Source organism: Diadema antillarum, unplaced genomic scaffold (assembly GCF_040938485.1).
Source record: "Diadema antillarum isolate AM-2024a unplaced genomic scaffold, OU_Dant_1.0 scf00000112, whole genome shotgun sequence".
Taxonomy (NCBI): Eukaryota; Metazoa; Echinodermata; class Echinoidea; order Diadematoida; family Diadematidae; genus Diadema; species Diadema antillarum.
In genome coordinates, this window is record NW_027271001.1 from 2,193,213 (window position 1) to 2,206,905 (window position 13,693).

General features: G+C 37.5%; 1 protein-coding gene across 1 annotated transcript in view; it reads left to right on the forward strand.

Moving 5' to 3' along the window:
• The first annotated feature begins 3,313 nt into the window (after positions 1–3,313).
• The window catches only part of LOC139719578 (uncharacterized), a 32,060-nt gene continuing 21,680 nt past the window's right edge, over positions 3,314–13,693 (forward strand). Inside the window, exons 1-8 of the mRNA XM_071630990.1 lie at positions 3,314–3,356; positions 5,869–6,074; positions 7,762–7,873; positions 9,006–9,220; positions 10,016–10,113; positions 10,881–11,063; positions 11,682–12,160; positions 12,845–12,982. Coding sequence (XP_071487091.1) covers positions 3,314–3,356; positions 5,869–6,074; positions 7,762–7,873; positions 9,006–9,220; positions 10,016–10,113; positions 10,881–11,063; positions 11,682–12,160; positions 12,845–12,982 — 1,474 coding nt within the window. The remainder of the gene's footprint in view (positions 3,357–5,868; positions 6,075–7,761; positions 7,874–9,005; positions 9,221–10,015; positions 10,114–10,880; positions 11,064–11,681; positions 12,161–12,844; positions 12,983–13,693) is intronic.

A 13,693-nucleotide genomic window follows, 5' to 3' on the forward strand; every position in this document is an offset into this window, starting at 1 on the left:
TGCAGTGTGCTCACCCACAACTCAAAAATAAACTGCCACAATGTCATTAAATCAGTACAGTAATAGTGGAGCTAGAGTATAGCAAAGGTCAGAGGTCAAAATGAACAGATTTTATTTAGGTCAAGGGTCATGGTCACAGCCAAACTATGATCTATGATATTGTTCACAATTGCAGCAAATATTTCCTGTAATTTGATAATTCTCACTTGCACAGGCAGATTACTAGTATCAGAATATTTTGAAGGGGAAAAACAGGTGGCCGTGCAGGGACAGCAGACAAGGTCAAATTCTTGAATTGAATGTTATTGTTACAGTGATTTCGTGGATTTCAACAAATGTAGTGCAGCAGCATTTGATCAAGGTCACAGCAAGGGAAAGAAGAGGGTGATAGTATTACTGAAGGTATAGTCAGTAGTCAGTCCTTGCTCTGACATTTAAAGGGATGGTATAGTTTTGGTTGAGATGGGGATTCAGATTTTAAAATTTTGCAAAATAGTTAGATACATTATATGAAATATGAAAGAACATACAACCCTAAGAGAAATTCAAAGTTTAAATAAAATTGACGAAAATCGGTCTTGAAATGGCTGAGATATCAAAAAAGAAGAAAAAAAACAACAACAAATAACCCCAAATTTAAGGCCAAAGTAAAACAAAGTGGCTCTAATAAAAGGTTGGTCCCACCTTTTATTAGGACCACTAATAATGGATAATTTGGATATCTCAACCATTTTAAAACTGATTTTCATCAAATAAACACTGGATTATTAGAATTGTATGCTCTTTTATATTTCATTATCTCACAAAAAAGTAGGAAATCTGAAGCCCCACCTCAACCAAAACTACACCTTCCCTTTAACTTACAGAATACTTTGAATTAATGCAATGATACTAAGATGTTTGTGGCTCCAGGGAAGTAGATGATTTTTTAATGTTTTTTTTTTCTCGATGTTATTTGTGACATTAAAGGTCCAGTTTACCTTTGGAAGCAGTCATTTGCAAAATGTTCAAGATATCGCCTTTCATGCATATGTGTAGGGCTGTTGTACCACAAAACACCCTTCCATGTGAAAGTTTTGCAATAAAGCATAAGTTATAAGGAGATGTCAGCATTTTTCTCAATAAATCGTAGCAGTATATGGTTTACAGTAGTTTGGAAACATTTCTATTATAGATATTGTTCACATTTTGTTTATTTAGCAATACTTAGATTAGAATCAATTTTACTGATTCAAATTTTCACAGTGGTTGTTTCTATCCGTAACTCACACTTAAGAACTATTTTAAGCACTAATGCTGGGTTTTCGTTTCATCTGCAGATGGTAAATTTTGCCTTTGAACTTGAAGTAATTACACATGTGGTATCACACAGTTCTGTATTTTGTGATGGGAGTTTAACTTGGAGGGAAAATATCCTTACAAACATTTGAAAGTGAAAAAGAGGGATATTGTGCAAGGGAGCAAAGCAAGGGAGGGAGATGTCCCCTTGCTACAATGTGAAGCTTGCCCCTGTTTGTTCTTCAGTGTGGAAATTGATTGATGTGATGCATATTGTTTTAAAGGTCCTGTTTACCTTTGGGAGCAGTGATTTAAAATTTTTTGAAGATATCACATTTGATGCATATATGTGTAGGTCTATTGTATCACAAAGCATCCTACCATATAAACTTTGTGCAATAAAGCCTAAAATATAAGGAGATATCAGTATTTTTCTCACTAAACCGTAACTGTAGACGGTTTAGTCTGGAAACATTTTTATTATAACTATTGTTCACATTTTATATATTTAACAATACTACACATCAATTATATGGATTCAAATTTTTATAGTGGTTGTTTCTACCCCAACTCATATTTTACAACTATTTTACAGCACTAATGCTGGGTTTTTGTTTCTTCTGCAAATGGTAAATTATGCCTTTAAGGTATTTTGTATGTACAAGGAGACATTATTATCTATATTGCCATATCTTAGTACAATAGCTTTTAAGGCAGGTTTTCAAAAAGCTGTAAATAAAAAAGAAAAAATTGGTAAGCACTTCATATCTCTAAAAAGCAGTATTCTGCTGCTCAAATCTGTGTAGTTGGCAAGTATGGTAATACAGGTTTCAGCTTTTTATGCCTCCGCCACGAAGTGGTGCCGGAGGCATTATTCATTTTGCTTCTCTGCTGTATTATAAAAACAAAGCAAATTACCCCTCATTAAGAAAGACAAAACAATTAAATTAAAACATGACATTGCAAAGGAATTCGGTTTTACATGTGTTTGCCTACATTTCTACATATTTACCTGTCAGATTTTCTAAGATTAAGTCTGTATTTGAAGGCATCATTGGATGTTGAACATTACCCATGATCTAAAATTTTCCCTTTTCAGTTGGGTTAACTCATCATATGTGCTTCACATTCGAAGATACTGGTATGCTTTTTGAAATGTACATGCAAACATCTGGTAGATGATTTTCACAATGTTCAAAGCACAACAGATAATCACTTGCTCGCTTTGGTGCGTACTTGGCCCTGTCTATAGAATGAATTTTATGATCGACATCATAGCAGAGCTCAAGTGAGTTCTCTATAGTCTTCCCACACTCTAAAATTTCATTGTGCTTATGAATATGATGGAATCCTTTCAGTGTGGTCGGAAGTGTATGTTATGCATTGTGGGAGGTATAATCCCACTTGGCCACACACAGAGATCACCAATGAGACTACCCAACCATCAAGACTTGTTTTCTATTTGTTCCCAGCATTCTTTGCAACCTTAACCAGGGTAGCAACTCTGCTGTGGTCCATAACTCAGGAATATTCTATTGATACTTTGTTATGTTTCTCTTAGTCTAGTTCACAGATTTATATTCTGTCCTGTCAGATACATAAACCTATAATATAGTATTAAATATCTCAGATCATACAGATATGAACCTCTGCAAGAAAGGCTGTACCCCTTCAGTTGGAATGGTGCGAGATGAAAACTGTGACTATTAATAGTAGAGGGAGTAATGCACTGTGAATGATTCCTTATTGTGAGAGAAGGGGAGTGCAAACTTGTATCCAGACTACAAGGGGGGGGGGGGGGGGGGATGGGGAAGGTAGGGGACTGGGAGTTTGGGAGATTACCCTATGCAGACAGACAAAGAGGATCTAGAAAACATGTTACCACATGGATCTGAAAACAGTTTTCTGGATCAATTAATCCGTATCTTCTGATAGCGGTGAATATATCGCTGCCTCATTATTGCTGTTTTTCCTGACCTTTCAATCTCGATATTGCAGGGAAGCAGAAAAGCTGTCTTGAATTCACAAAAGCAACATGACTAGTAAGAAGATAACTCCACCTTCCACGTCAGAACTAGGTGAGTTTTGAGCTGAAGGTCTTCTTCTACCTGTGTTGTAGCATACTCCAATTTTTTGGCTTATATATATATATTTTGTGTGTGTATGTGTGTGTGTGTGTGTGTGTGTGTGTGTGTGTGTGTGAGTAAATTTGCAAGTTTTAAAATCGAGAAAAATATATGAGGCTATGGTGGAAGATTTACAGTCATCTTATGTTTTACAAATCAAAGATGACCACAGTAGCTATGATTATACAAACAAAGAAATAAAAGATCTTTTTATTAAACCGAGTAAGTGTACATTGATAAGAAAATATAGAGAATTTCAATTTATGATGTTACATGGCGTAGTTTACACTAAGGAGCGTTTAATGAAGTTTGGTTTTGTAACAGACAGCCTTTGTTCCTTCTGCCAACATGAGCCTGAAACTTATCTGCATTTATTTTTACACTGTGTTAAAGTGAAACCGTTATGGGAATTCATAATTAATTATTTTGATATAAATGAGTTAAGGAATATGAATTGGAGAGATATATTTGGGGGAATTTCTGGTTATTCAAATAGATCAAAATGTGTAAATACTTTGATTATCTTAACAAAATACATCATTTTTAAATCTAGAACGGGAAATAAGTTACCCACTGGAGAAAAGATGCAAAAGATTATTGTTGAATTAATAAATGAGGAAAAAATCCTTGCGACCAAGGCTGGGAAGCTACATGTACATTTACAAAAATGGGAACATTTTGAGACTTCGTTGAATAAACCAGTCTGAAGCTACGTGCAACGTCTGTGACTTTTAAGAAAATAGTAATGTTTCCATAGTATTCCACTCTTTCTTTTCTTCATTTTTTTCCCTTTCCTTCATTCCTCCTCCTCTTCTTCTTCTTCTTCTTTTTTTTTCTCTTGTGTTGTTTTGTATTTTCTCCCCCTCCTTTCCCATGCGTTCCTGTCAGCCTGTTGGCGGGCTGATTATATAACTATATTTACTATATTGTGATGTGTAGGCAAGAGCAGTTAACCAAATTAGGTGCATGTGTATGTGTGTGTGTATGGGTGTGTTTGTGTGTGTTTGTGTGTTGCATGTGTACAGATAGGGGTGGGGGAGGAAACAGGAAGGGAGGGAACTGGTGGGGGTGGTCATAGGGACTCAGTAAGGGATATGAGTTAGTAGGTGGGCGGGTATTGGTTGATAAATAATATGGTTCCATTATTTATTACTGTATAATTTTGCTGCATAATTCATTTGGATGATTATTAAGATTAATGCTAGAAGAATTGAATTATCACTGTTAAATTTAAGCAATTTTTTTGAGAGCATAGGGGAAGTGACGGTATGTAAATTGATAATTGTTCATGAAAATGTAATTTTTGTTATGTCATGTACAGCAATAGCAAATTTGCTATTATGATCACAAATGTATATCTTATATTTTCGTCATTTCAATTGTAGCAAATGAAAATTGTTATTTTTTTTCTATTACTTTGAATGGAACAGAATAAACATCGTTGAAAAAAAAAAAAAAAAAAAGTGTGTGTGCGCGCGTGCGTGTTGTGTTATGTGCTATGTTTGTGTATTTGGGTGTTTTGATGAAATGCAAAATCAAGTATTCTTGCCAAGGTTGAATGCTGGGTAGTGTCCAGAGAGGAACAGCACATACTGATGTGATGTAGAAACAAGAATATCTTTATGTCTTACAGCATTATAACTTACACTTTACATGCTGATGATTGAATTTCTAGCAGTATAGCATGCATTGTTGTGATTGAATTCTTATTCTGTTGTCTGTCACGCCATGTAATATATGGCAGTCATTAACAAGTCAGAAATCATGGTAGGTTAAGGTGTGATGTGTGAGGTTTGTAGTTAATGACATCAAGCTTTCTGTGTACTTGAGACTCTTTGCAATGTGGCTGTAAACACAAATGGTTTTGGATTACAAGCAGATGTAAAATGTTAATTAATCTGTGTTGATGTCATTCAGTTTAAAAGCCTTACATTTGTTCCACATTTTCAAAGATACTGAATCTGTTTTATACCTAATAAATCACAGTGACATGTTTAGACTGCATATGATATTAAACAACTCACTTCTCTCAATGCATTAATATAGATGACAGTAGCAGAAATCATGGTAGGTTAAGGTGTAATGTGTGAGGTTTGTAGTTAATGGCATCAAGCTTTCCATGTACTTGAGACTCTTTGCAATATGGCTGTAAACACAGATGGTTTTGGATTACAAGTAGATGTAAAATGTTACTTAATCTGTGTTGATGTCATTCAGTTTAAAAGCCTTACATTTGTTCCACATTTTCAAAGGTACTGAATCTGGTTTATACCTAATAAATCACAGTGATGTTTAGGCTGCATTATATAGTATTAAAAAACTCACTTCTCTCAATGCATTCTTATAGATGACAGTAGCAGTATAATATATCATGCAAATAATCTTTCTGTAATGAAAGATTGACTCACTTTTGTCAGAATGTACTGAACGTGATGTTTGGAAATTGACATGATGATTGCACCAGGTCTGACGATGCGGCTGAGTTACAACTTACTTCCAGATGTTCATGATGATGCCATCAACGAGGAACTCCTTGAGGCGCTGCGGCAAGGTTTGCAGGACGTCAGTCGGCAGCGCCTCCGCTTTGTGCTCATTTCTTTCCGTCGCCAGGCCAACCAAGAGAACTGCTTGGCACTCCGTGATGTCATCAACATCCTCAGTGAAAATAAAGTGAGTTTGTCCTCTTGGATACCACTCTTGTTCAAGATGTCTGAACAGTTATCATTAGCGTCTCATCTCTACAGTCACTTGTGCCTTTCTTGCCTCTTCACCTATTTACTCCATCTACCCTTACAAACACTTTCTATTCCTTTGCTGTTTCCTTTTATATTTTCATTTGTAGAATCAGGGTTAAATTATGAATTTGCTAAATATTCAAATGAGGATCAATCTGTGGTTCTGCAATGTCTTGTAAAGAAGTGCAGCTTACTTACGTGGTTTTAGTCATGATAGGGATGCACAACTACATATTTATTCTAAACATGGTCATAATGGCGTATTTGTGTAGTGCCAAGCACTTTTAAGTGAATTAAAGTTGCATGAGAAGCAGTTGCTTGGGCATGCATCTAGGTGTCAGTGCAAGGGATTCAATGTTTATAGAGATATGTGGCTGCAATGGGATAGAGTTCGGGATACTGTTTTTTCTCTGAAATAATAATACAGCATGAATTCAAACCTTTTGTAATTGAAGTGATGTGCAAAACAAATCTTTGCTCCTGATACTGGTAATTCAGTGTCTGTCCATGGTAATGAGAGCATTTGTTCTGTTTCAGAAATACATGTAGTACAGCACTATGGCATACCTTAACAGATAAGTGGTATAGCACAGGTTGGTTGTCGGCTGACTTTTTTTTTTTTTTTTTACTTTAACCCATTGAGGACAGGCTGATTTTGCTACCATGCGCATTTTCCATAGACACCTGCCTGAGTATACTCGGGACTAGTCTGTAGTGGGTTACTTTATTTTTAATTAGAACATATGTGACCGTGCACCTCAAAACGAACATAAAGTCGCACACACTGATTTTGCGTGAGGACTGAAAATAAGTGAAATGGGTCAACCTAGCCGAACTTGACTTTTTCATATTTTCTGAAAGAGCGGGTCTTTTTTTACATTATGCTAAAATTTGGTTTCATAAAACGGGCAGGAAAGTGGGTTTTTTTTTAGCAGACTATCTCGAACATTTTTGGTAGAATAGTGTGATTAGGTGTGTCTTTAGAGTTCCTTTTTCATTTCTGAAAAACCTTGTCCACACTCTTCACTTTCAACTCTAATAACTTTTGAAGGGATAGTGCTACTGCTTTGAAAGTTGGCATTGATTATGGACAGAATGTGTTAATGAGGCATGCTTAATTTCAATTTAATCTAATAATCCCTTCATTGTTGTTACTCTGGTGGTTTACTTCCTGTTTTTTGTCCCATTCATCGCACAGCCAGCACGGTTTGGTAAAGATTAAGCGCTTGAATAGACACTGTACTTCAGAGCCTCTTTTCTCAGTTCACACTTTTCCTGAGTTTGTGCTTTCTTTCCAATATTTAGATAGGTTAGAAGGGTCCATTTGATTTGAGTTATAGATCATTTTAAAGCTTAAAGTCTGCTCTTTCAGAATATAGTCTTAACTAAAAATTCATGTCTGGCGACTTTTTGTTTGTTTTGAGGTGCAGGGTCACATATAGGTATTAACAAAGAAAGGGTTTTACTATACATAATAAGTACAAAACAAAAGAAAACGAGGTGTAATCACTGTAACAAATATCTTAGTGTACTATGTGTTGACCCATGGTGCTTGTTTTCACCGTGGTATAATAGTAATCTGTTTACTTTTCATCTGATTTGTTGGTTTCTCTGCGTGGCAGGTCAAGTTCAAGACCCGCACACTGAAGCTTCTTCAGATGAAGTTTGAGAAGAAGCATGGCCTGGATTACGAAGCCTTGTGGAAATTGATGGTGGAGGCGCAGTCAAGAACTGGTACACTTCAGTTTCATGTGAACTGTGCCTTATGATGTTTGGTGGGAAAACTGAAAAAGAGAATGGGAATATGGATTATGATACCAAAGAAATCTTTGATGCATCTAGATTTTTGCAGAAATATTCTCATTTGTCATTGAAAAACTGTGAGGTCAGCCTAGTCCACATCAAATAGTTTGTCCCCAGGGCCTTGTAGAATTCTGTGTGCATTTGTGGATTAGCTGAAAAACTTGTGACTTAGAGATAATGAATGGTTTTCAGTGTCAAGAACATACAAAAGGGCTCAGATAGTGGATATCAAATAACTGCTCATTTAATCAAAGGAATCTACATGTTGTGCTTTCGTAACCTGTCTGCGTGAGCCTGTATTAGCTATGTTTGCTGAAGCAACAGAAGCAACTGTCTTTAGGAAGTATATTCCCATAGTAGACATTAAAAAAAAATAAAAACACTGGGCCTTCTTTATTCATTAGTTAGTATATATTTGTAACATTATATAGATGATGCCTGGTGGGGGAGGGAACATACTGAATGTTCCACCTGAAGGGTTTGAAATGCTATTGAGGGACTGATAGCCTCCCGAAATAGCATTATATTTCAAACCCTGAGGGTGGAACGTTTGGTACATGTTCCCGACAACAAAAGTCATCATCTGTTATATTATATGGGTTAGTCAATACGTCAAATACCGATACGTCAAATACGTCAACGTCAACCACCAGCAGCACAACGCACTCGATCGATCGCTCACTCGCGCAGAGCCAAATACGCTGTGTGCGCGCGGTCCTAGGCCTTCTGTTATTTGTTACGCGAAAATGTTTTCCCATGGGAGAGCATTACAAGAATGTTCGCCCATGGGCGAACATAACGAATGTACCTCCATCACGTGACGTGACTGTGTTTAGCCAATCACTAATCGGTATTTGACTAACCCATTTAATATAACAAAATGAATCAAATACAATCAGTGTTATTGAATAAAATATCTCAAAGTTACAGTTAAAGTGTCTAGTACTTCTATGTAATAATCTTTATGATATTTATAAGAACGCAAGGTGTACATTTGGCAACAGTGTGTGCTATTTTGTTGTACGTCATAAATCCATCACTTGTAAAAACACCTGTCATGCAGGTCGAGACAGTGTCCAGGCAACATATGGCAAGCGGGACCAGCTGGATGCGTCGGGTAGTCACCTTGGCAGCGCCATCAGCGATGCCCGAGACTGCGAGCTGCTGACCAAGCTGAACAAGATTCTTCAGACGAGCGATGGTTTTGACCTCAAGGAGATGAGGGCAGTGTGCAAGAGTTCAGATGTCAGCCAGCACGGACTCATACCCAAGAAACGGGTGAGGATGATTGGGAGATATCCCTATCTCTTGATATATCTTGATATTCATAATACTAGTCGTTGAACAGTTATCAGACATTGTTACAAGTTAACAAGATGCTTAAATTACTGATCTTATTGATACACTTTATCCTGAAAAGGTTAATATATAGGAAGTCTTTTCATGCAAAGAAAGAGTCAAATAAATAGGGTCTTGTCAAGAGGCTATAATCAAGAGCTGATGGTGGATACTGAAAAAATTTGAATTTGAATGCAAACTGGACATATGACTACATCAAATTTACAAGTATCACACAATGTCAACGAGTTTAAAGTTATTTAAAGCGACATCAGACCAGCACATAATTACAATGTATATGCAAATGAAAACACCATGCTGTCATCGATTATTCTGTCATCTAAGTGTTGAATAGAGGAAATGATCTTGGCCAAACTTTTCCTGCACACATATGAAATGATGCCTCCTTGTGTTTGACACAGAAGCAAATTTTTGAAATACATTTCTTGTCCTTTTTATAGAATTACAGTCAACCTTGCATAAGTGGCTTAGTAGAAGGTCTTTTCAAGGCCACTTCTCTTTATATTCTATTAATTTTAATCCCTCTTAAGTCAAATTTTTTCTAAGTGAAAGCTATTTCTTCGGTCCAAATAGATTTGACTTAGGCGTGGTTGACTGTATACTTTTGCAAAAAAAAAAAGAGAGAAGAAAAACTAGGGCCTGATATTAAAACTCTTAATTCCACCAAATATAATCCCCCCTTTCCTATCCATGTCTTGCTTTCTTCCTCCATAGTTCCGCAAGATCTGCAGTGACCAGCGTCTTCCCGTTAGTGGGGTTTTACTGTCAACCCTACTCAGCAGGTGTGATGATGAGAAGAACGGACAAATAAGGTAACCAACTCTGGCTTGATGAATTTGGATTTATTCTGATTAAACTCTTTAATGATTAACTCATGCATCAAGTGTTTCAACTGGCCTTGTTCATTTCTCTCTACATGTTTTTGCCTTTGGAGTAGGACTACTGCATGGAAGTTCATTAACTTTCTGTATTGGAAAATTTTGAAATTTGATTTCTTTAGATCTATACGAATGCAACATTTTCAAGAAACTGAACTGCCGTGTACATTAAGTTATATAATCATAATGCCTAATGATCGAGGGCTTTTGTTAGAGTTTGATCATTATGAAACATACTTTCTGAGAGACCATTCCCTTAAAGTTGTGTCTTTCCGGGTTAATATTTATCATCTGTGCAAGCATGTTAATGCAATTTAGTGTAGATCTTGTTAAGTGTGCTAAAGACAGTGATACCTGTTCAAAGTCCACATCAGTGCAGCAAGACATCCATTGAGGTTTTAAGACATTTCTGTTTGTTTCATTAACGCATGTCTTCCGAATGAAAAAGGAGGCTGCATAATTCTGTGATTTAAAGCAATTCAATCTTATTGATACATTTACAACTTCCATGAACATATTCATGGCAAAATGCCTTTGACATACTTTGTCCTTAGTCTACTGCATTTGTTGTGGTTAAGCAAGATCATGTATTCATGTCATATGAAATAATGTGTCAATTGATTGTCTATTTTACTAAACTTATATGAGTTCTATGATTATTTTGTCTTACATACTCAAAACCTTTCACTATGTCATTGTAGCTGGCCAGAGTTCATGACCCTTCTGGAGCGGGCAGTCAGTCTGGACAAATCTCTGTCCACCTCGCAGCAGGGCAGACCCAAGTCAGTAGCATCATCACAGCAAGGAGTCACACTGACCAGTAGCCTGAATAACAGCAAGGCTGGAGCTGAGACTAGCAAAGCAGTTTCCAATACTGGTAAGGAGTGAAACTCTTGTATTATGAAGTGAAGGGATAACCATTTTTTATTGTTTTCTGTTGTGCGTAACCCACTTAGGATGGACTGATTTTGCTACAACACGCATTTCCCATAGACATCTGCCCGAGTATACGTTGGCCTCGTCCTCAACTGGTAAATGGATCATGTTCAGAATTAGGTTGTCTTCACATAATTTTTAACACAGGATCATTTTCAATTGACAGACACACCCACACAACCAAAGATTCTTTTAGTTTGCTGCACTCTGGAACTCTACTCTATTCCATATTTACAAAGTCTCTACTGTACATCTTTTAACCCATTGAGAACGAACTGATTTTGCTATAGCACTCATTTCCCATAGACACCTGCCCGAGTATTCTCAGGACTCATCTTCATCGGGTTAAAGAAGTTGCATAAAGCACACATCTATTTGTATAGTGAATTCTATTTGCCAGTTCTCACATACTAGTAAAAATATGGTAACCTGATACCCATTCATAATGATAATATCATGCAGTGGCTAAATATTCTTAATAGATAGCCCAATTTGGAGACAATCACTGATTACATATGTAATAATCTTTGTGTGATTTCTCTGTTTATGTTTGCAGATACAATGAGTGATAAGGATAAGAATCTATTGAAGAAGCACAAGAATGTATCCTTCGAGCACTCTAAAGGTCCACTACCGAGCAAAGCTTCCAAGCCAGTGGTCTCAAATGCTGCCATCATGGGAGACGATCAAACAGAAAAGGATTTCCTCAATTCAGAGTATCGGCGCATCAGCGGTGATGCTGGCGAGTCCAAGCCCAGTGCCATGGAGGGCTTGAGACAAGAAGCGACCCTTGACCTTGCAACGGAGACTAAACAGAAGCCCGACAAGGGATCCACAGTGGTGGAGACCAAGCCCACGCCAAACAGCCTAGCCATGTCACTACCCTCCCCACCCACTCAGTCACCAGCCGTCCCTAAAAAGCAGACTAAAACAGCCTGGAGTAGGACCCAGTCCGCCAGACCGAAGACCGCAAGCAGCAGGCCCGCGAGTCGTGCCACTCCTCGTAGTGTCAAGAAGACGAAGGTTGCTGAGAGCGTCGGAAAGAGTGAGTCAAGAACCTCTCATTAGACAATGAATAGTTAACTTTGAAGTTATGATCAACCTCGAGAAACTCCTCAGACTAATGAGTGTTTTGCAAGGCAGAATTAAAAGCAAAAACAATGTAACACATATTCACATATTCTTGCAGTAGGTATTGTGAGAGGGTCACTGCAGCTTACAATGCTGGCATTACCTCTACTGGACGTATCAAAAACTCGCTGTCCCTGTCCATAACATCATGATATGATACAAAAAAATTCATCCTAAATCTGCCATATGGTATGATTCGAATGATAATTGTAATTAAAGGGGAGGTTAAAGAGATATTATACCAAGCTTTTCTAAAGCCTACCATCTCTTTCAGGTGAATATGCGGTATTACTGAAATGCATACATTTTTAAAGGGAAGTCAAAATATATTGAAACATGCTATAGTACTCATGACATTTTGATCATATAATTTCTGTGTATACCAATTAAATGAGCATGTATGTAGTATTTTGTCCGTGAATCTGGAGAACTGTTTAGACATCATGGTAACCTGTAATGTACTATGATGCAAACTAGAAAGGCAAATTATCGTGGTGCTGCATTCATAATCACTCAGATAGTATTGATGAAATTGTAAAAGTAAAGAGTCATAGTTTATACCATTCTGTCATGTATTTTGGTTTTATGGCCACCATAGCATCACCAAGGAGAAGTAATAGTAACCTTGGTGCATCAAAGGGCAAGGAGAAGGTAATTTCTACTCCAGAGAAACGGCTGAGTCAGCAGACGTCACCAGGGAGTGATAAACAGAGCTGCCCACAAGAGGACTCAAAAGGTATGACAGTCATTGCTAGTTTGATTAAAAGGAGTGTATAGTTTTGATTGAGACCTAACTTCAGGTTTCTAACAATCTTCTTTTTTTTTTATGATGAGATAATGAGAAACCTCTTATGAAATATGAAAGAGCACATAATTCCAAAAGGGATTCAACATTTATTTGATATAAATTGGTTTTGAAATGGCTGAGGTATCCAAACCAGAGCAATCCTAATAAAATATGGGACTTACCTTTTATTAGGATTGCTTTGTTTTTTAGCTCACCTGAGCCAAAGGCTCAAGTGAGCTATTGCGATCGCCCTTCGTCCGGCGTCCGTCGTGCGTCGTCCGTCGTCCGTCGTCCGTCGTCCGTCGTCCGTCGTCCGTCGTCCGTCGTGCGTCGTGCGTAAACTTTTTACATTTTCATCTTCTTCTTGAAAACCCCAAGACCGATTTTCATCAAACTTGGCAGGTAGCATCCCTAGGGGGTTAGGAACTCAATTTGTTAAAATGGGCACCATGCCCCACCCAGGGGGCCCCCAGGGGGGCCCAAACCCCCCAAAATTAAGGAATCTGTAAAAATCTTCTTCTCTAGAACCAGAAGTGATAGAGCTAAGTTAATAATATGAGTTAGTACATTGATGACTGTAGTTTCAAGTTTGTTCATGGCAGAATCAGGGGTGCCCCCCTTGGGACCCAGGGGAGGGGGGTGGGGAAGGGTTCTAATGGG